This window comes from Sabethes cyaneus, chromosome 3 (assembly GCF_943734655.1).
Source record: "Sabethes cyaneus chromosome 3, idSabCyanKW18_F2, whole genome shotgun sequence".
In the NCBI taxonomy this organism is placed as follows: domain Eukaryota; kingdom Metazoa; phylum Arthropoda; class Insecta; order Diptera; family Culicidae; genus Sabethes; species Sabethes cyaneus.
The window spans coordinates 177,596,833-177,621,057 of NC_071355.1; the positions used below are offsets into that span (position 1 = coordinate 177,596,833).

Consider the following 24,225-nt stretch of genomic DNA (forward strand, 5'->3'; position numbering starts at 1 on the left):
AAATGGTAAACGGCCATTAGTTTCTGCCATCAGTCGTTTGCTTGTTTGTATGTTTGCGGTTACTGTAGAGAACGCATAATGAGAGTGCGGAAATGCTAACGACGTCTGGCTGGCAAATGGCGAACTTTCACGACAAAAATAGTTCTAATGAAGAATGGTTCGCTGGTTTGGAGCAGGTAAGGGTATTACGGAAATGAAATGGTGAGATGGTGGCTTGTTATTTGCGATGCAGCTGCCAGGATATTCAGGCTGGTCGATGAATACGAACCCAGTAAATCAGTGAAGGTAAATAACACCTGTCGGCTGAAGCGGATAAGCGGGAATCGCTTCATCATTACGAGTCCACCGTTGCTACCGAGGAGCTTGCGGGTGCCAACGAGTACCTGGGGCGTGGGAAAGGAAAAACACGAACAGATCGTTATACTTAATAAGAGATAAGGATTACGAGTATTGAAATCTGTTAAAACTAAACTAATAGTAGTATTTTGAGGCTTGGGATAACTTTTCCGACAATTCCCCCAATCAAACCTCTCTTTGATACATGTGCATTTAATAGACGTATTTAAAAGATTAGAATCATCAAGGTACGATTTTGATTTCGATTATTTCTTGCATTATGTAAAACAAGCAATCTTTAGCCTAATTAACTTGTTATTAAAATTTCTTAGCTCAGCTCAAGAGAGATGATTCAGAAGAAATCGCGTAATGAATTAAGTAATGAACTAATGTTCCACTTCACCTGTACGGATTCAAAATAAACAAAACAAAGTAATAATAAGAGAACTCAATCCCAGAAAGGGATCTCTATTCTCTACACCCACCTGCATTTTTTCGACGACAACCTTTGAAGCAACACAATTTTGTTCACAGAAACATTGGACCTGGTCGTGGCTCCCTTGGGTTTGAAATTCGAGAAACAGCTCCTCCAGCGGGGGAAAGCAAACCTTCAGTGTCCTGTAGTCGCATACGGGCTTCGGATGTTTGACTGTGAGTGGGATTTGAGAAGAATGCAAATGGAATGTTTACGGAATACAAACTTAAACAAAACACGTGATGTAATCGTTAGGTGTTGTGCGGTTTTCGTTCAGCGAGATTTTCAAAATTAGGAAAATAATTTAAGATTTGTAAATTATTCACTAAGTTCTGTAAGTCCGATTTTTTTAAACAAATTTTTTGAGCTTACACCTTGCACTATACATATATTACTTACTATTGTTGGGATAAAAGTGAGGAATGCATCCACAGCGATCATAGGCCATCTTTAAACGACACTCTTGAAGGCAGATTTCTTTTGTGTATATACTGTAATGGGTGAGGTTTGACTCGAAGTTGAAACGGCATCCACGTTGTTTAACAGAGGTATCTCTTTGTCATTCCATACAATATTTTGTATGTTTGAGAGTGGAGATCAAACGAGAATGTAATGTAACATTAATATTTAAATTTGAGTATTTGATATTACTCTCACAGTTTCCTGTCTCCTCACCTAACTTTTTATGTAAGAGCAGTTAACGCTGGTTGCAAAAGCCACATAAAAGGAACAGAAACAGAAACAGCAACAGAAACAGAAACAGAAACAGAAACAGAAACAGAAACAGAAACAGAAACAGAAACAGAAACAGAAACAGAAACAGAAACAGAAACAGAAACAGAAACAGAAACAGAAACAGAAACAGAAACAGAAACAGAAACAGAAACAGAAACAGAAACAGAAACAGAAACAGAAACAGAAACAGAAACAGAAACAGAAACAGAAACAGAAACAGAAACAGAAACAGAAACAGAAACAGAAACAGAAACAGAAACAGAAACAGAAACAGAAACAGAAACAGAAACAGAAACAGAAACAGAAACAGAAACAGAAACAGAAACAGAAACAGAAACAGAAACAGAAACAGAAACAGAAACAGAAACTTTCCCGTAAGATGTAGTCCTACAAGTGAAATCATATGTCATAGTTGACCCAAATATGGCTGCTAGAAAAAACCTTTGGTTCAATGCTGTAGTCTGCACCAACGTAATATTGATCGTGTTATTGGCCTAATCTGAGTCCGTTCAATTGCTTCCAGTCATAATTTAATTGGAAGCAAATGTGTGATTCCCAGCTAGCCACCGAGGGGCAAGGCACTTCATAATATTATCATATATTGTTATATTAGGCCCTATTAAAGTCGTATAAGTGTATAACTTTATAGGGCTTTAGGTTATATTATTGGTGGGAACGGTAAATATATTAAGGTTGAAAAAATATTTCCATAGGGTAAAGTAATATATTAGCAACAGTGTCTTGCCCCTCGCTAGCCACATCCTTTCCCATATTCAGGTCTACTTAAGCAGTCATTATGATGGTGCTGATTTCCTTGCTCTACTTCAAATATTTTTACTAATTATTTTAAATGTACATGCTTGCCATTAGCAGTTATTTATGCGAATCAGCAGCAGTTCCGACGCGAATAATTTTCCTAGCGACTGAAAGTCTTTCTGTAGTGGAGCTCGTTTATACGAAATGGTTGCCAATGACATATACCGACTAGGAAGCTGCAGCAGTTGTACTTCAATTTTAACAACTTCTTCACACAAAGGCTGATACGATCAAAATTTGGCCTTGACGCAATTATTTAACTTCGACTTGATCCATTATTCTTGTACATTCAAATAACGTGATCATAAAACCCTCACATTTTGTAGGTGTATGCGTGCCCTACTAGCACACTTTAATAACACAGCAGTTCAGACAACCGATATATAGACTAATCTCAAGTTTTTAGTCTTGACCTTAAAATGTGGTCATATATATATATCAATATTTTTTTGAAACGATGGTTCTACAATTGATGAAGGGACGGTAGGAGAAAGAAATGAAAATTTTTGGTGAAGGAGGGGAAGAGCGGAAAAGGAAGGGGGGGGGGGTATTGGTAGCTATGCGTGACAAGTAGTCATTTTGACTCCTACCTTTTGTCCAATGCTGGAAGGTGCATGGGTCGAATCAAGCTATAATCTGAGATTATAACCGGAACAGGGCATGCCCTGCCCTGGCGGGTGTTGTGGGTTCGAATCCGGTTATAATCTCAGATTATAGCTTGATTCGACCCATGCACCTTCCAGCATTGGACAAAAGGTAGGAGTCAAAATGTCTACTTGTCAAGCATAGCTACCAATACCCCCCCCCCTTCCTTTTCCGCTCTTCCCCTCCTTCACCAAAAATTTTCATTTCTTTCTCCTACCGTCCCTTCATCAATTGTAGAACCATCGTTTCAAAAAAATATTAACCGATATACCGTGAACGTACCATATTCTGCGCAGTTAAGACATTTTTATGATTCTTCCGCTATTCTAAGTATTCTAGATTTAAATTAACAACGTGGATAGCCTCAACGTGTAGTACTACGGTCTGTAATATCTGGTAAAAAATATGGGAATTATAAGTCGACCAACAATTAAGTATATTTTGCGTTTTGTAAACTTATCCACGGTGCCTAATTCTGCCCATGCTCCTAATTTTGCGCATGTTTGCTCCTAATTCTGCGCACCCAAAAAGTGAAAATAAATACTCCTGCCAAGCTGTATCAGGATTCAAATCAATGCAAGTTAAAGATTCTACTTGAATTTTCATGCCTTTATACCTCAGCCATTTGGGTGTGGTTGCGTATTCTTTCGCGCTTTCTTCGTAGGATACATTACTGCGCAGAATTTGGGACATGAATAAAAAATCTGTGCCTAAATCTGCGCATTATTGCATCGCATTTTTCTAAGGAAATCAATGCATGCAATCATTCTTTTTGTCTCAAACATAACTCAAACTAATTATTCTTTCTAATTATGCTGGGTAATTTGATCATTGCAAAGAATTTCGATCATAAATTTGTTAATTTTCTAGAAGGACAATCTTAGCGTTGGTGCTAACGACGATGTTTTCAGCGATATAAAATACTTTCAGATTCACGTTAAATTATTTCGCTCTCAAATATTATGGCCCATTGGTGAATAATGGCGTAATATTCAACAGACATTTATAAAAAAAATAACGCAATGATCATAGTTCTGCACAATGTTAAAAAATACTTATATAACGAAAAATGCGCAGAATTAGGAGCTGCGCAGAATTAGGGGCGGTCACGGTATAGCTAATTGTTACAGCATTGTTATGTTACAAATAAGTTGCCGCAATAGTGCCAAAGATGTGCCGAATAATGTCTCTATACATAGAAGTTGCTGACATTTATCTTACGCACACCTCACCGCGTATAAGTATAAGGTACCCCGGGGCAAGTGGGAATACGGGGTAAGTGGGAACGGAGCTCAGAACTCTCCTCAACCTCATTTTCTCCAACCGAACCTTTCTAGAAATGAAAGATACAACTCAAACGCATGTATTAAAATTATAGATTATTTATAACAGGCATTCCAAACATCAAAATTGGACTTTCAATTTGAGCGTAATTTTCAATTTGCGTTGTAAGTTTGACGTACCTTTTTATAAATGATATTTTGGCCACAGGTTTTACGTAAAAGTACATGTTTTTCTGACAGTAGGTAAACATAATGAGTGTAATAATAAATTACACCCGAAAACTAGTTGTTTAATTTGACAAAAGGCTTTAAAAAATGGGTCGAAATTAGGTCGGCACTTCAAATCACCCGGGGCAAGTGGGACCTATTAAAAATAAAGTGTTTCAGCACAAAACTTCCTGTCTTAAACCATTTTTTAGATGAACTATCGAACATTTTCAGTTCAATTACATAATATTTATACCAGTAAAGCTTTAAAATAAAACCGAAAAAGACTAAACCAAGGGGCCCCAAAAACGAAGCCCACATGCACAGCTTGTGAGGGAACAAACAGTTTGGTCACATTTTGATTACACCTAAACGATGTTAATTGAATTTGGAAAGTCAAATTTGATATAATTAAGCAAATATGCAAATGGAATTGAAACAATAAAGTGTTGTGGTTATTAAAACGTAACTATCTCATATGAATAGCTCTACCGAATTGGGCATGGTAGAAGAAACAGATCATAATCGTATTTTCGAGCTATTAAACAATGATTAATCCTAAATTACGTCTCGCAAGAATTGGATACAACGACATATTCAACTACATTTCATTACAATAATGCTTTACAGCGTAATTGCTCACGATCTGTGTTTTATATAAATTATAAAGGTGCCCGTTGTGATCTGATTTTGTTACGCTCCTCCAGATTCATTTCATGTAAATTGATAGGCCTTTTTCGTAATTAATCCTTCGAAGTGATACCACTGAAGAGTTTCTGTGCTAAAAGAATTTTGAAATAATCATAGGTATAGAAAACACAGTGGAATAAACCCAAACTACGCATGTTTTAGGTCCCACTTGCCCCGGTGTACCTTACGTGATTTGTATTCATCTGGAAAAAGAATTCCCGTAGCGAAATCGTGTGCCGATGCCAACAAACCAAGCGTCAAATCACCAACAACATATCACATATCAGCAATTCTTATTTTAATTTTGACATTTGCTTATCAGTTTTCAAAATGATGTCCAAGCAAAAGAGCAGAGCCTATATTAATGAACAGTTGCGCAAAGAGAAATCGGCAACATGGCACTTTAAAGTTGTTTTACTATCAAAGCTAACAACCAGGCAACGTGACTTCATAAAACTCAAAAGGTTGACTTGTTCAATACACCAATTAGAACAACGTTTTAGAAGTAATGTACAAACATGTTGCAGTAATGATATGCAAAGTAAATACTAGCCTTCCGTAATGTTGGATGTTAATCAGCCAGCAATTAAAAATAAAATTTTCTTATTATGTCATTGGTATACATAATTTTTCAGCTGTCGTTCTCCCGCTTGCGTTAATATTGAAGAGTGTAAACTGCAAACTAGCTGGGAGCTGGGAGAGGTGATGTATTTTTTCGTTTCTTTTTTTGTCTCCAAACCGGCTACCTACAGCGAAAGTTTGTCGCATAGCGTCCGTCCGACGCTAGTAAAATATTTGTTTGTGTCGGACGGCGTCCGACCAACTTCTTGCATGCACATGTAGTGGTTGTTTTTTTTTCATAGTACTGAACTATACGATAGCGCGGCTGCTTTTTGTTAGTGCGGTGATTGTTTGACAATCAATTGACTGTTTTGCAGTCATTCGTTGCTCCAAACGGTAAAGGAAACTTGATCGAAACAAAAAGGTAAAATATTTCAGAGCGCTTTCGTTCTGCTGTACAATCGAAGGTATGACTGTGCCAATCGCCAGTTGTATTAACGGGTGACAACTAAAACTTTGGAATTTTTTTCTCAGGCTGTCAAAAAAAGACAAAGATACATGAAGAAGATCTGATTTACCGAAATTAAACATACATTACCAATTGTTGAAAAAAAAGTGTACACTTGATGTCCGTGATCGGCTGTTCGGCAAAACTTCCGTTTGATGTTGGAACAGGAGCGTTGTACGGCCGTCATGTCAACTTTGCGAATGCATCTCTTGGTTCTACTAATCAACCAAGAAACTCAAAATCCCGAAGAAATCTTCGATTGGGCGCACTGAGACAGATTTGCGGGTCGTGGTTTTCGGGTATAAATGGGATTGAATGAGTATTTAGAAACGATTGTTTTTTGGCGATGATGCTCTATCCGAGCAAAACACGTATTGTACATCTGCATGATATTTTTGTATAAATGGAATCAAAATGTTCTTCAAATATACGTCTGGTGCACATCTTAATTGACAGCCAAACAAAAGGGCTTGTTGTTGAAGGCACGAGAAAGAAAACGATATCCGCCATTTTAACTGAGCAAGCATAAACAAAACAAAAAATATTGACAAAAAGAAGAGATAGAGAACTAACACATACATACTTTCATTTTTCTCTGAGCTCGTTTGTTGTTGAGTATAGGGGCCGCAAAAAAATTCCAAAATTTTAGCTGCCACCCGTTTTGCATAGCGTTCGTATTCCACCACTAGACGGACGGAATGAATCTAAATCTCGGGTACTTTTTCATTTCGACGTATCTGCAAATGAGAGATTCTCTTCGTGTCTCCTCTCTTCCACTTTTTACGACGATACTAATGCATTTTGACACATCAGCTTTGCATGAATCGGTTGCCGGAGTCGCTAACTGGCCAAATGTTTTGAAAATTTTCTTTTCAATGCATTATGTCGTTTTCGTTTTTGCGGTGTAGCTACACCGGTACAGCTTTTTTGCACCAAAACTGTTCGTTTTCGATTTTTGTGCTACACCATTGCTACACTTTTTCTGCACCAGCTACACCAGAAAAAAAGAGAGTGTAGCTGGTGCAGATAGGAAAATATACCAACACATCCATACCACACGACTGCTTCTGCACTGCGAGCGTTCGTTTATTCAGCGAAAAGTGTAGCACCAAACGGTGTAGCTACATCTCAAAAACGAAAACGGCATTAGTAAAATATTTCAGAGCGCTTTCGTTCTGCTGTACAATCGAAGGTATGACTGTGCCAATCGCCAGTTGTATTAACGGGTGACAACTAAAACTTTGGAATTTTTTTCTCAGGCTGTCAAAAAAAGACAAAGATACATGAAGAAGATCTGATTTACCGAAATTAAACATACATTACCAATTGTTGAAAAAAAAGTGTACACTTGATGTCCGTGATCGGCTGTTCGGCAAAACTTCCGTTTGATGTTGGAACAGGAGCGTTGTACGGCCGTCATGTCAACTTTGCGAATGCATCTCTTGGTTCTACTAATCAACCAAGAAACTCAAAATCCCGAAGAAATCTTCGATTGGGCGCACTGAGACAGATTTGCGGGTCGTGGTTTTCGGGTATAAATGGGATTGAATGAGTATTTAGAAACGATTGTTTTTTGGCGATGATGCTCTATCCGAGCAAAACACGTATTGTACATCTGCATGATATTTTTGTATAAATGGAATCAAAATGTTCTTCAAATATACGTCTGGTGCACATCTTAATTGACAGCCAAACAAAAGGGCTTGTTGTTGAAGGCACGAGAAAGAAAACGATATCCGCCATTTTAACTGAGCAAGCATAAACAAAACAAAAAATACGGTGTGATGTGACTGTGGTAGAAAAAGGATCAGTTCAAGATCTGGTATGGTGTTCCGCCAACAACCTGAAATCTGAAATGATGCCTAGGGATAAGAACCCTTTCTTCACTTCTCTTCACTTCACTTTCTTCACAACTCCAACATTTCGGTTCGGTAAACAGGAAACTTAAATAAATGTTTTTTTTTTCTATATTTTATACTAATTGAATTTCAAGAAGAAAAATTATTACTTTAATGGAAATGTTAATTAATTTAGATGCATTTTTGTTTTGCCAAATTTTGATTGTAGCACCCTTTATTTATTGGCCCGCCCAGTAAGCTTCGGGGTACGACGTTGTCCTAACAAGCCAGTCGTCGTATGTTCGAACCTCGGCTGGGAGGTGCAGCTATAGAGTCAGTAGGATCGTTGCACTAGCCCCATAATTGTCCTGTACTCTAATAACCGGCTGTGAAGTCTGTCGATAAAGAAGGGTTAAATTCTCAACATGACGTTTATACTCATGGCTTTGCTTTTTACTCTTTATTCGACTTTACGTGCTATGATATGTCAAGATTCAGGGAGTTTTAGTTTTATGACTTACCTACACTCAAAAAAATCGGCACGTCAAGTTTACATGAAAACATACGTAATTCTCATCCATCACACTTTTCATGTAACATTCACGTGAATTATTGGTAACTCGCACTCATACTAACTAGTTTACGTGCGATCCCGGTAAAATTTATCAACTTTCCCATTAACTAGTACATGAAGTCCATGTAAGTTGCTGTACAGAAGTTTACATGATTTTTCACGTGGATGCGACGTGTCGATTTTTTTTAGTGTACGAATTCTCATCTTAGATTTTTAATTGCTACCGTATAATGATTTTGACTTAATGAACGAAGGTTTTGCATACAAACCGGGTAAGAAGAGTAAGTATTTGATAATGAACGGAAGGATTTATGGTTCTGTGAGTTTCGTTCGATAATAAATTATCTACAGCATCCTTGATTGAAAACAGCCTTATGTGAAATAACGGTTGAATGACACATTGAATATTTTAAGACTGGTTACTATCTCAATGTACAGTGATAGTAATTGGAAAAGCAAAATTAATGAATTTTTGTTATTAACTATGTTTGGAAGAAAACCACACAAAACCTGAAACTAAAAATTAAGATCTTCCAAATAAATGCAACAAGGTGGAGTCCATTTAGCTTGCGTATAAGAGATGTCCCATTTTGATGGCATTGCAAGTAACATTACTACGCCACCACTTAAGTACAGCATTTCCCAACATAATAAGCGCCATTTTTACCCCACCCTCGCTAACTGGCAAATGAATCGTGCTTAAAAAGCACACTTTCCAATTTATTCCAACTGGAAAACCATAAGCATCTTTTAATGGACGCATAACAATTGTCATCTCCTGTCAAGCTCTGTAATCAAATTAGAATGTCCTGCCGTTATCTTACAGGGTATAGAACCGAGTGCATCATCAGCAGAAAGCAGGTGCCGACGGTAGTTCTGGTGAATTCTGTAACAGTAATAGTAGCATAAATAACGGGAAACTGACACGCAATCATGAATCGCAATGACACTCCAATTAGTGCCATTAGAGCCACCAGCACCAGCAGAGAGTGGGCCAAAGGTATTATGCACTGTACAGACGAGGACACGAGACGCACGATAAATTATGTGTCCCAGAATATTCTCCATTTTTGAACACCAAATATTCAAATAGGAGCAATTGGGTACCAAACGCTGTGTCCTGTGTATAAGGTGCTCTTCATGACTACCAGGAAATTGAAGTAGAAATGTAATGAAATGTGTACTCACTCCCGGAAGTCCTTCGTTGTAACGATTTCGATGGAGTACGTTTCGAACTCGTATGCTTCGTTGCTGTACGGCAGATACCGGGCTATGCTGATCGTTTCGTATGGGCTGTGATAAAATACCTGACGGGTTCGCTCGTGCATATGGCAGATGCAGTCCAGCCGGCGAAGATGCGTCACGGAGAGGGGCAAAAAATACGTGCAAAGTTTCAATATGAATGAGCTGTACAAAGTGTTAACCAGGCTTGAGCCGCGTGAACAACTACAGATAGATAAGCATTGTGCCGGTGAAAAGCGTATTTTTAATTTACTAGAAAATATGGTAATGGATCCGACACGCCAGATGCTTTTGCTTTTTTTTACAAAAGATCAGCTTTCAACGACGCTTGATATGCTTTGGAGAGCAGTCGAATGGTTTGGTGATTTATTTAACTTTGCACAAGCTCCTCTTGGTGTTGTGTTTTCATTTAATTTTTTTTTCTGGAAAAAGGATTCTATTGGCAAGCATTGAAATAAATGATTTTCAAGAATATACCTGTAAAGTAAATAAACCATGATATTATGTTAAAGCAAATTCAATGGTGCGAAAATTGTGAATATAAAGTATGAAACAACCAAAACAACAACTCTCATTAGTTGAAAGACTCTAATTATAATGTAGCTAATTACGGAAATTGGTCCATCGAAGCCAATGAAGCTGTAGGTGATGTCACCGTCGAATAGATTTCCGAAGCGGATGTCATGTACTTTATGATTCAGGTAGAAGTACGCTTCGTCCGGTGGATGTCCTTTCAATAATTGGCTGTCCGTCGAAAATTTGGCGGATGTATGGCGCGTGCAGTCGTTGCGGTTTGTTTTGAGAATCGTTTCGTTTGGCGGGATGGCCATTTGCCGGGTCACAATGTGCATTGATAACGGGGTACGCGTTTCAATTTTGCAATTGATTGTGGTACGAGTATGGGTTGGCACGCGCCCGTGACCGTGGAGAAGATAACGGCGACGGCAATGTTGATGATAGCGATGATGGTGATGGTTCCGGTTGACCAAATTATGGTGGTTGTCGGTAGCGAGGTTGTTTGGTTGGTCATCGAAAATACGGTGAAATAATGATACCCGAAATTTTGATTAGATAACTAGTTTTTGGCGCTTCTGTAAAGGAGTCAGGTGTACAGAGAGGGAATAATTTTCAAATGCAAATAGGTTATGCGAACGTTGACGTTGTCAAATTTCACTAAACTAAAGTGCTATATACAGCATATTTTCCACATGAAGTTATTTAAGGAAAAGCTTTAAAGCATTGGGCACACTTGGATAAACCAAAATGGAGATGTCTGCTCTCAGATCGAGCGCGCTTTGTTTGAAATTTTCGCTCGGATCACTGTCTCGTTGCATGTAAAATTCGAGGAGGGTAGTCTAACTTATTGAAATCGAGGAAGATACATCAATAGTTTTCAACGTAGGCAGTTGCAGCAGAGTACTCACGAAAAGTAGCTGAGCGGATTGATGAACAGATTACAGTGAACCACAATAGGATTCATACCACAATGGGACAAGTATTGGGCATTTCGGATTTCGGGCCGCGTTTAAGTAATAAGTTTGATTTGACTCAGAGGTACCCTAGCTAGAGCTCACACGTTGAATACTACTACGAAGCCCCAAACCAAGACTTCACCACCTTAAGAACCGTTCATGTGATGTGGAGAATCTTCTATAAAATGATTAACAGAATTTGGAACCATGTCAGCTACTGTTATATGCACGGTCCTGCTAGGCAGCCATGTTTTTGGAGTCAACATCTAACCATTTACGTAAATGAAACAGCATGACACCGCTATATGTTCTGTTCGTTTCACTCTGCAAAGCCGGTATGCTGGCAGACGGGTAGTATTTTCAAATCTTAGCCAGATTTTTGCAAATACCCACGCCGGCAGTAGATGTTGGCTACTGTCAAACACATTGAGTAGGGATAGGGTTGCCAGTCCCTTGGTTATATGCAAAGACTGGCAGCATATCTAATTATCAAGAGATCGGAGATGGCTGCTCCGTATTAGATTCAACGGAAAGCTCTATAAGTGAGAACCGCGTGTAAAACATTGAACCGTCAAACTCGATGTTTTGCGTTTTCCTTTTTTTCATATGCTGTATTGCTGGTTTAAAGTTTGTGGTCCTCAAGTACTATGGTACTCCATCTATCGGGAGCTGGATCTGCCTCGAAGTCTATGGCCTCTTTCGGGTTCTCTGCTGAGAATAGTTTTGGCTATCCTTTCGTCGGGCATTCTGACCACGTGCCCAACTTACTGCAGCCTGGCCCATTGTGCTGTTTTCACTGTATCTGCATATTTGTATACTTGATATAGCTTGTGATTCATGCGTCTGCGACACACTTTATTTGCATTTTGCCACCAAGTATAGATTGCAAAATTTTAGGCTCAAAAACTCCAAGCATTCGTTCATGAATCATGTCCAAAAATGGCCTCCAGAAGGATTAGTGTTCTGTAGAACGTCAGTTTTGTATGAATTTGCAAATTGCGGGACTTCAGCTGGCTACGTCATCCGTACAAAAGCCCGATGTGCGGCTGCAATTCGTTGTTTTACTCCGTGGCTTACATCGTTATCACATGTCACGAGCGTGCCATGGTATATGAATACAGGTCTATCGACGTTATCCACAAAGATCCACCAAGAAGCATGTAACATTTAATTATGATAGTCCGGTTTCTTTTCACGTTTGTTCTTCGTATTAACTAGCAAGTTAGAGAATGAATCCCTATGCTTCAGTTCATTCAACGTCACGAAAGCGGTAGGGTAAGGTCTTACCCGCTATTTGCTGACGCATGACTTCTCCCCATCCAGCGTTGTACGAATCAGCGTAACTAGTTGCATCGGAAAACCATGCTCTAGCATTATCTGCCACAGCACATTTCGTTTGACGGAATCGTACGCAGCCTTAAAATCAACAAACAGATGATGAGTCTGCAAGTTGTTCTCCTGGAACTTGTCTAGTAACTGATGTATGGTAAATGGTCTCAGTCTACTGAACAGGAAACGGGAGTACATCTTATATAATGAATTGAGCAATACAATGCTTCAGTAGGTTGTAGGTAGGTAGGTAGTAGGTAGGTAGGCTGGTAAACGGCTGAATAATGCGTATCGTCGGTGCTTTGTGCACGTGTAGGCATAAAATAGACCCTACAGTGGTCCATAGCCTCTTATTCAGCAACTCCTATTCCTACCTCCTCGTGGTACCAGCCGGGATACGAGCAACTTTGGTGGAGATCGGGTAACCAACCCCGGTGGAAGCCAAGGTCGTATGCTGACAGGAAAGGAGGGCTCTTTCGAGCTTCGTTGGCCCTCCGGCGAAACAGGGGGTTGGTGTAGCAGGCTTTGCAAGCCGTCACCACGAAAAATACTAAAGCACGGAACGAAGAATAAATATATTCTTACTGGAACAATCGGAATAGACCCACGCGACGAAAAAGGACTATGGATTGGAAACTCGTGACGTGGAACTGCCGATCTCGCAACTTCCAAGGGAGCACTCGAGTGCTCTCCGACGTATTGAAGAGTCGCAAGTTCGACGTCGTAGCGCTGCAGGAGGTGTGCTGGAAGAGCTCAATGGTACGTACGTTCAGAGATGGACATACCATCTACCAGAGCTGCGGCAACACACACGAGCTGGGTACAGCTTTCATAGTGATGGGCGAGATGCGGAAACGGGTGATTGGGTGGTGGCCAATCAATCCTCGAATGTGCAGGTTAAGAATCAAGGACCGATTCTTCATCATAAGCATCATCAACGTGCACAGCCCTCACCTCAGAAGTACCGATGACGACAAGGATGAATTCTACGCGCAGTTGGAGAGTGAATACGACCGCTGCCCAAAACACGATATCAAGATCGTCATCGGGGATTTCAATGCTCAGGTCGGCCACGAGGAGGAATACAAACCGGTGATTGGAAGGTTCAGTGCACACCAGCGAACCAATGAAATGGGCCTAAGACTTATCGACTTTGCCGCCTCCAAGAATATGCACCGTTCTCAATGCCGCTTATAAAGTGCTGTCCCAAATCATTTTCCGCCGTTTATCACCAATTGCGAATAGATTTGTGGGAACTTATCAAGCCGGCTTCGTCGAAGGTCGGTCTACAACGGATCAAATATTTACACTGCGGCAAATCCTCCAACAGGGCCGTGAATACAGAGTTCCCACGCATCATTTATTCGTTGACTTCAAAGCCGCATATGATACCATCGACCGGAAAGAGCTATGGAAAATCATGGACGAGAACAGCTTCCCCAGGAAGCTCATCAAACTGATTAAATCTACGATGGATGGTACACAGTGCTGTGTTCGGATTTCGGGTGGATTGTCAAGTTCATTCGAATCACACAGAGGGCTTCGTCAAGGTGATGGTCTTTCATGCCTGCTGTTCAACATAGCGCTACAAGGTGTTATGAACCGAGCGGATATCAACACGCGGGGCACGATATTCAACAAATCTAGTCAATTCGTCTGCTTTGCCGATGACATGGATATTATCGGCAGAACATCTGTGGCGGTGGCTAAACAGCACACCAGACTAAAGCGCGAAGCAGAAAAGATTGGGTTAAAGGTAAATACGTCTAAAACAAAGTACATGCTGGCCAGCGGAACCGAGGCCGAACGACACCGCTTGGGCAGTAGTATATTGATCGACGGCGATGAGTTTGAGGTAGTCGATGAATTTGTCTACCTTGGCTCACTGGTAACGGCGGACGATGATACCAGCCGTGAGATTCGGAGGCGTATTATCAGCGGAAGTCGTGCTTACTATGGGCTCCACAAGCAATTGCGGTCGAGCAGACTAAGTCCCCGTACAAAGTGCACCCTGTACAAGACGCTTATTAGACCGGTTGTTCTCTACGGGCATGAAACATGACTGCGAGTGCTCGGAGTTTTCGAACGACGAGTGCTAAGAACGATCTTCGGCGGCGTACAGGAGAACGGAGTATGGAGGCGGAGGATGAACTATGAACTCGCACAGCTCTATGGCGAACCCAGTATCCAGAAGGTAGCTAAAGCTGGACGGATACGATGGGCAGGGCATGTTGCAAGAATGCCGGACAACTACCCTGCAAAGATGGTGTTCGCCTCAAATCCGGTAGGAACAAGACGACCAGGAGCACAGCGAGCAAGATGGTTAAACCAGGTGGAGCGAGATCTGGCGGAGAGTACTCGGTGTCCGAGGAATTGGAGAGCGGTAGCCCTCAACCGAGTTATATGGAGAAACTTTGTTCAACAGGCTTTGTTTTAGGACGGCAAGCCACCTAAGTAAGTAAGTAATGCTTCGGTAGTGTTTACACTCTAGTCGATGTTCTTTTTTGGAAATAGAGCAAATAAGACTATTCAACCGCTCCTCCGGTATTTGTTTTTCCATCTTGACAACGATCCAGTGGATTGCTTCTTACAGCCATGCAGTTTGAATCTCTGCCGTGCAATGCTTTTAGAGTCAATAGTATTGTTGCACTAGTAATTGTCCTGTACTCTAATAGCCGGTTGCGAAGTCTGTGTCTATAAAGAATCGTCAAGTCTTAAAGGCGTTTATAGCCAATGCTTTGCTTTTTTGGAGGTTCCTTCACAGCCCTCTTATAACTTCTTCCCTTACATCCTGCTTTTCTACGACTTATTCAAGCAAAAGTAAAAGCAAAACCTAGGTGCTACATTGTGTTTTCGAAACTTTACCTTCGGTTTTTATACGACAAACTTCGCAGCCAGCTGTTAGGATACTGGATACTCTAACAGCTTTTCCCAGCCGAGATTGAAACATACGACGACCATCTGCGTACCTCGAGGCCAGCTAGGAGGCCGCAAGTATGGCCGTGGATCAAACTTTCTGTCGTAATCTGCTGCCCCTAAAACACAGCGTGCCCTCAGTGCGAGCCTTCGCCCCGTTCGACTACCTTGCGCGAATCTACACGAGTTAGTGGTTAGTCGTTATCCCCGAAAAGAACGTACATCGATTACATCCGAAAAGTATCAACCGTCAAGCAAGACATGATCGATCAGAGTAGTCTCCATTTGGATGCCTCCAAGTGTCTTTCCGAATATTCCTCTGGCTGCGGCAAAATTTATGAGCCTTAGACTGTTATCATTAGTCGGCAGATGAAAGCTATGTCTTCCAATGACTGGACGGAAGAATTCCTCCCTCCTACAATGCTTCTCACGTCATGTTTTAGCTACTCTCCCCAAGTTACGTTTCTAGAGCCTTTGGTTTTACTTGAATATTATAAAGGTGTTATTGCGGTATTGATCATTACCTTTGGTTTAATTATGATATTACGCAATATCAAGAGAAAACGAGTCAAAATACACTTATAGCTAGCTATAAAACAAATAATAAAACTGTTAATAAAGCAAAAAAGCAATACTGCGGTTGCTTATATAACCACGATAAAACTAGTTGGCTGCACCACGTCTCTTATAAACTTACCATAAGTTAGGCGTAGCAATACAAAACGGCGCACCAAAACCACAATAAATCTGTTAGTTTCATAGTGCTATTAAAATGGTAATATCGTGACCAAACAGATTTATTGCTGCAATTATGAAGAATATTAGAGTTCAACACCAAAATCATTTTAATGTGAGGTCATATCGCCATATTCTAGTATTTTGCTTTAGCACGCATACAAAAAATCATCAATGCAAAGTTTTTTGCAGAAAGAAAGTTATTAACAATCGGTTTTTCTGTCACAGTCGATTTACAACCTTACCAAGGTCGCGATACCTATGTAAATCTTGATGATGGGTTTGCCATCTTAGGTGCAGCTTACGGAATACAGTATTTCATGTTCAGTCTCTTACTCCGAGACAGACACTGTTTGAGCCATTCCTCACCTAGGGAACAGGCGCTCAGGTTCGTACCTTCTAGCTTAGCTGCTCTGGTATCTATATCTCCAGGTCCATCGATCTTCATCGTTTGACTTAGATCCTCGAGGAGGTATTTAATAGGGTCTTGAGAGAACCAGCGCTATATTTGACGCCTCTTTTAGTAACCCTCCCTATTTCATATATGTCTTTCTCTGGCAAATGCATAATAAGAGATAGCAGAACGCATTCCCTCGATTAGATCTGCAAATTAAGATTATGTCGCTACTTGTCGCTACGTTAATAAGGGGGGTTGTGCAGACTGCTTTTGTCCAGCGCCTCTGTGGTTCTTAGGTACACGGGTACCAACGAGCCACATGCCCTGGCGGGTGTTGTGGGTTGAAATCCGGTTATAATTTCAGATTATAGCATGGTTCGACCCATGCACCTTCCAGCATTGGACAAAAGGTAGGGGTCACAACGAGAACTTGTTAAGCGTAGCTGCCCATTGCCCCCCCTTCCTTTCCATTCTTTCTCCTCCATTCCCAAAAAATTCTTCTTCATTACTTTCCCTTACCGTCCCTTCATCAATTGTAGCACCATCGTTTCAAAAAAAAATAAATTAAGATTAGATCTACCAATTATGATGCGTGAGTGTTTGCTTTCGGTTGCGGTCTGTTGAAAATCGGTGAATTGTTCTCACCGACACGCAGAAAAGAAACTGTTTGATCAGATGAAGTCGTGATGAGTGTCTGCGAGTGGTAGAATTCTCGGTTAAATTGCTCTGAAAGATTAAAGCTACAGTTTTTAGACCGACATGTGGATGATCAGTTTGGTCTTCGGCAAACGGCTTGCCGTAGCGCGAACTGTTCGCAGATGATCACGATACTGACCGGGCGAAGGAAATAACGTTTCAATGTGCGGTTGAATGATGAAGAACATAGAGTTGTCAATAGGAATAGAGATTGAGGATGATAGCCTGTGGAGCCGTCAACGTTGGACGAGCTGAAGAAAGCAGCGTTAAGAATAAAAGCATTCCTACCGAACTTTTTAAAGTCGGGACATTCTCATTGCGATGGATTCGAGGGTTCAACTTGCGGACTCACTATCTCTTTATAGACTTTAAGGCAGCGTGCGATTCAATATCGCGAAACGAGTTATGGTGGATTACTTTTGAACATGGTTTTCTAAGCTAATTAGGCTGTGTACCACCCTGGATGGTTTCACTTTAAGTGTGAGGACAGCGAGGGAAACATCAAACTCGCTCGTGACGTAAGACAGTTTAAAGCAAGGTGACGACTGTCAATTGTACAGTTTAACACAGTATTGAAAATGTTATTCGAAAAATAGGCTTACGTGCTTCGAAATACTGCAATAAAAATACTTAGAGGCCTCCTACTAAGGAATCTGTGAGAATTCAGCTCGTAATAAATTTCTCTAAATTAATTAATGGTTGTTGGCAGGGAGCGTGGTAGTCCCTCGAGTATTGGTAATGATAGATGGAAATATTTGTAGGAGTGGTCGAGGAAGTTGTTTACCTTGGTACATTATAGACCTATCTACAAGAGGCTGATGCTCCCGACGGTATTCTACTATCGCGAAACGTGGACACTAAAAGAGGGTACCAACGAGCTCATGGTGTCTTTGATTTGATCCAGCGATCAATTTATAGCGATTTGATGATAGTCAAAGATTTACGTACGCTTTCAATATTTTTCTCTCGTCCTTAATACATAAAACTCTGCACAATACTATACAAATATCTTCTGGCACGATTTATCACACCAGCACAAATTTTTTTCACTACGCCTTGAAATTGCTCCTGTGAACTGTTCGGAAGGCTCTAGTGTATTACTGAACTCAGTTTACCTTGAGTGGCTCACTCGATTTGTGATGAGAAACTATTGAACTTTACCCATGACCAAGCTTGAAGACAGTAATTCGATTGAGGATAGGAACGAACGTAAAGCATCCGGTCGAAGCTGAAATTTTAATTATGCGCTCTTTACACTGCACATACCGAGAACAGCTCTACTGGATTAAAGTCAAAGTGAAAGGTGAAGTTTACTATTGCGTACGTAGAAAATACTGGTAGACGAGGGTCTGTGTTATTCGACAATTAATTTTATCGTTGCACCCTGAAGCCCCACACATGGACAGACTTCAATGAAGCAATACTTATAACAATAATTTTCAGCAAACTATTGTACTTTGAATAACTTTTACCAATGTGGAATCTGTTTGTCTATGATGTCGGCAGTATTGAGGAACCATGATGAAGAGAATTTAATGATATTAGAAACGAAAAGTATATATCTTAGGCTGAACCCAGACGGTAGCATAAGTTTGAGTGTTGTTTTGTTTCATGAGGTGCAAATTTGTTTGGAAAAATTACTGTTCATCTATTTAATGAACTGAGTGGGATTCGTTTCTATGCAACGTTCAAAGGGATATGCAAACATTGTATACATATTTACTCGTGCAAGTTTTACTGCTGGCAATAAATTACCTTGTCGTTAAATTGGGAGCAATCAAGCTGTTGGTTGTGTAGCAAATGCCGTACTCGGTCAGTGTCTGAAGCGTTCTGATGTACTCCAGGTTGGCTAAAGTGCGTACACGAAATTCCTGGTGGTCCTGCCGGGTTAAATCCTTTGTGAGGTTTGCAATCAGCATCATGTAATCTTTCGGTTGGATGCGAAGCATAGAGAGAATCCGCTGAGCAGATGAAAAGCGAACGAAGAAAAGAAAAGTTGTAAATGTGTACAAAGTTTGAACTCAATCTACTAGCCTTGGTAAGCTACACCGGTACGGGTGGGCAGCTATGGGTGCTTCGGGAAAAACTTACATCAACGTTCTGTGAACCCTTGATGTTGCGAAAGTTCATGTAGGTAGAGTTGGCCAGCGATTCGATGAAGTCGAACATTTCCTCTTGTTCATCCGGATCGAAAATATTATTTCTGCTGTGTAAGAAAGTCGTAAAGTTTTTATGGATTCTTTTTTTCTTGCTCGCTGAACAAATATTATAACTATTGGCCGAAAGTGCACCTTCAAGATAGAATAAATGGGTCGGAAAATAGTCTACGGTATTTTAAAAGGCTAATGTTTATATTTTTGCTGCTCCTTATAAGAGGTCCACAAACTGTTCTTAATATTTATGGCTAGAAAGCATTTGGAGCGATATAAGAATCTTTCAAACGAACGGGGTTTCACGGTAGTACGAATTTATTGTTTGGTTTACCAAACCATAAGTCACCCTTATCATCGTAACTAATCGTAAAGAATGTTAAGAAAATGTGAAATTATGTTTATAGTTGGTAAGATACGGCAGTCTTCAGAGAAATTTATCAACACAAAGACATGACGTTTTCCCACCGTTTGGTCAGTTTGTTTGAGTCTTTTTCACTGTACTAACTGGAATAGATTTATATTATAAGAATTTTCCTCAACAATTAACTAATTGTTATTTTCAGCCAGCAAATTTTAAGCTGCATTATGATTCACGGGTCGATCTCTTGAAACCTGGTAAATCGTTTATTAATTCCGGTTTCAAGTGAATGCGAACCCAGGTTAATAAAGGAATTCTCTATAAAATAACATTCAGATTCAGCTTATACCGACGGGATTTGTTTGAATAATACAATAATCGTACCAGACGAAACCATCCGAGCCTATATTATTGTGCGCCTACCACCGAGCATCAGTGCACATCTTTCGTTGGAAAACGGCATTTTCCGATATTAAAAGACCAACCGTAGCTATTCTTCTACCAAGAAATCAGTGTTCCGAACGAGAAGCTAGCTTATTGTTATTTTAAATAATTTGTCATACCGGGAATAAAATGCACCCAGGACCCAGCCAGTGCCAGTAGCACGAACCGTAAAGCACCGACAGCAAATTGGTTACGTCTCTTGTTGTTAGCGAAAGAGATGCGAAGCCGTGCATTGAATAACAGGCAATAAAAGAAAGCTGTAGGTAGTGAATATTGTAGTGCACTTTCCGGAAATATAATCGCAGTTTTTACTGCCCATAAAAAGTACAACCGTCTGGATGGGCTGTGTGGTAGAAATCATGATAAGCTATTTTCTTCATAGAAGATATTTGCTGATGAATACCGGGTTGCAATGTGAGAAGCAAAAAAAAATCAAAAATCACACCCAATGTTGGTTAGTTTATATACGAAAGAGCTTTTTAAGATGAAAAGAGAATTAGCAAGAAGAAATATTAAAAACACCAATGTTATAACAACTGAGTAATTCTCGTTAAAACGGGACTACTACTGACACGAGAATGATTTGACACACGGAATGATTTGACCACGATCCTGAGGAGGAAAAAGCGTCATAAGGAGGGCAGAGATTGTGAGGAGCTGGAGTTGGAACTATTCCGGGCTAATGACACGCGCAAGTTTTACGAGAAAGTGAACCAAACTCGTAAGGACTACACACCTAAACTTGACATGTGTAGGGACGACATGTGTCTTGCTCGCACAACGCCGAAACGACATGCAGAGCAAGTTAGATGACCTCTCCGAGAGCTCCCAAGCAGCAGGTCTCACAGTCAATGTAGCGAAAACTAAGTCTATGGTAGTGAACACTGAGAATGCCCCTAACTTCACAGTAGCGGGACAACAAGTTGAGCAGGTAGCCGCCTTTCAATATCTTGGTAGCCAAACAACGCCCGATGGTGGTACCAAGACTGATATAGCCACACGGATCAGGAAGGCCAGGGGTGCCTTTGCAGGTCTGCGAAACATTTGGCGCTCAAACCAGATCACTCTACGTACGAAAATCCGAATCTATAATTCAAACGTTAAATCCGTACTGCTGTATGCCTGCGAAACGTGGTGCGTCTCAGCGGAGACAACGCAAAAACTGCAGGTATTCATTAATCGGTGCCTGTGATACATCATTCGTGCCTGGTGGCCTGATAATTGGATATCCAATGAGGAACTCCATCGTCGGTGTCATCAACGGCCGATAGCCACAGACATTCGTGAACGTAGGTGGAAGTGGATCGGGCACACCTTGAGGAAAGGAGCGAACGAGGTTTGCAGAGAAGCACTCGATTGGAATCCACAAGGACAGCGTAGAAGAGGCAGACCCAGAGGCTCATGGCGACGGAGCTTAGTCAACGACATCCGGGCTGTAGACGAGAACCTGTCCTGGCGACAGGTAAAAGCCATGGCGGGTAACCGTCAGCAGTGGAGATCTCTGATTTCATCCCTTTGTTCTGCCGGACCGGCGGACATGGACACATAAGTAAGTAAGTAAGTAACCGTAAGTACCTTATTCAGGAAATGGAGAATTATTTTCAGTTAAAAACTATTCTGGTTGAAATTGAGTGTTCTTCATCAGACAAATGCCGCTTAGTTGGTTTCGAGGTACGATGCTGGTCTAACAAGCCAGTCGTCGCATGTTCGAATCTCGGTTAGACGATGCTACTAGATAGAGTCAGTAGGATTTTTGCACTAGCCCCGTAACTGTCCTGTACTTCGCCTTCGTAGCCGACTGCGAAGTCTGTCAATGAAGGGTCAAATCTTAGAAAGGACGTTTAATCCCACGGCTTTACTTTGCTCATCAGATCAAAAATCAAATTGAAATAACAGAGTTAAAGTTATGGCTTCCCAGCCGGCATTGAGGTACGTTGTATGTTCGAATCTAGGCTGGGAGAGGCTGTTAAAGTCCATAGAACTGAGTCTCTTCAAGACGCAGCGAGGGTGCTGAAGAACAACTTATCCTGTATGATTCTCAACATCGCGCGTAAGGTGATCCGACAATCAGATTTCAAAAAGAGAGGTTTGATTCACAGTAAATGAAGCAAACTTATTGGCTAAGCACATGACTTTGCCAGGTGGCTAAGCAGGTAACAGAAACTTTGCCATCAAGGCGGAGTCTAGCAGGATTGGGCTTTAAATCAACGCGTCGAAGACCAAATACATGAATGATGGCTCAAATGGTCGCTGTTAAGTCAGACCGATTCAAGTGACAAAAATCTTATTTCGAGAAAAACGCGTTCAAAAGTTGCTGCTCTGTATGGTTTATAGCTATCAATTGTTCGAAATCATCTCATAACACTGGCTGTTTGCAACATTTATGTAGTCTAATTAGAGTAAAATGTAGCTAAGAAAATTCTTGATCGTTTGCTATCATTAACTCATTCTTTTAAATTTTGCAATTTGGTCTGGTCTGATTTTACGCGGATCAAATGAGACGAACGTGCTTTTTTCGCGGACGGTAATCGTTGACGGCGACGAACCAGAAGTGGTAGATGAGCTCGTGTATGTGGGATCGCAGGTAGCCGCGGACAACAATACAAATAAGGAGATCCAGCGGCATATTCAAGCAGGACAACGTGCTTACTTTGAGCTTCGCCAAACGCTGCGATTAAGAGGCATAAGCCGCCTTAGGAACCTGACAATGTACACACCCCCTATTAGACCGATAGGCCAAGCTCACGGAGGACTTACGCGCCTTTGTGGACGACATTTGACGAAGTACGAGCTGAAAGCGAAGAGTAGCGGAGGTGCATGAATCAAGGGCAACATCCCCTGCTTGGGAAGATTGCCAACGTACATTTGGCGAATGTCGGTAAACTACAGTGAACCAGTCACGTCGTAAGGAAAACGGTTCTATACAACAACCCCACCGACACCGGCACAGAGCGACTCAACGTGCGAGATGGCTCGTCCAGGTCTAAAGAAACATTTTTACCTTTGTTTCATTTTGTAAGTAAAAAACTGTGGCTTCAGAGATGCCTGGAAAATGGGCGTCGAGTAACCCAAGATCGAATTAAATGGGGCCTAAAACAACACGAACCACCGAGTTCCGAGTTCACGACGCCGACGGGGATCGTACTATCAGCCCCGTATATTTTCCTGTGCTTTAAACAATAGCTGGCTGTGAAATTTCAAGCTTGAAAGTGTATAACAAATTTTCTCCTGGGGGGTTTGAACCCCCAAAACCCCCCCCCCCCCCGTCGCTACGCCCATGGGAAGCAGTATTTCGATGAGCACCTCAACGATGATATAGCAGCAGGAGACGCAATGGAAGTTAACCTCGGGGTGCCTACAAACGACAACAGTGTGCCGGTACCCGATAGCGAAGAGATCCGACGAGAAATTCGTCAGCTGAAGAATAATAGAGCTTCCGGAAAGGAGCAACTCCCGGCAGAGCTCTACAAAAATGGCCTAGAACCGCTAGCAACGGTACTTCATTGGATAATTTCTAGAATTTGGGAGGAGGAGAAACTACCGGCGGAGTGGATGGAAGGTTTAGTCTGTCCCATCTACAAAAAGGGCGACCGGCTAGATTGCTGTAATTACCGCGGCCTCACGTTGGTCAACGCCGCCTACAAGGTACTCTCCCAGATTTTGTTGCGTCGTCTATCCCCAATAGCAAGAGAATTCGTAGGGCAGTATCAGGCGGGCTTTATGGGGGCCCGTGCTCCCCCTACTTTTCCCTCCACAAGACGCTTCGATCAAGGAGCATAGGCCGCTGCTCAAGACTGACGATGTACAAAATGCTA

General features: G+C 41.2%; 1 protein-coding gene across 1 annotated transcript in view; it reads right to left on the bottom strand.

The window, feature by feature from the left end:
* The window catches only part of LOC128740443 (sodium channel protein Nach), a 32,836-nt gene that overhangs the window by 264 nt on the left and 8,347 nt on the right, over positions 1 to 24,225 (bottom strand). The window contains exons 3-9 of the mRNA XM_053835981.1: positions 19,547 to 19,661; positions 19,211 to 19,416; positions 10,522 to 10,654; positions 9,857 to 9,975; positions 1,211 to 1,365; positions 822 to 985; positions 269 to 383 (exon numbers count right to left, since the gene is read on the bottom strand). Of these exons, the coding sequence (XP_053691956.1) occupies positions 269 to 383; positions 822 to 985; positions 1,211 to 1,365; positions 9,857 to 9,975; positions 10,522 to 10,654; positions 19,211 to 19,416; positions 19,547 to 19,661 (1,007 nt within the window). The remainder of the gene's footprint in view (positions 1 to 268; positions 384 to 821; positions 986 to 1,210; positions 1,366 to 9,856; positions 9,976 to 10,521; positions 10,655 to 19,210; positions 19,417 to 19,546; positions 19,662 to 24,225) is intronic.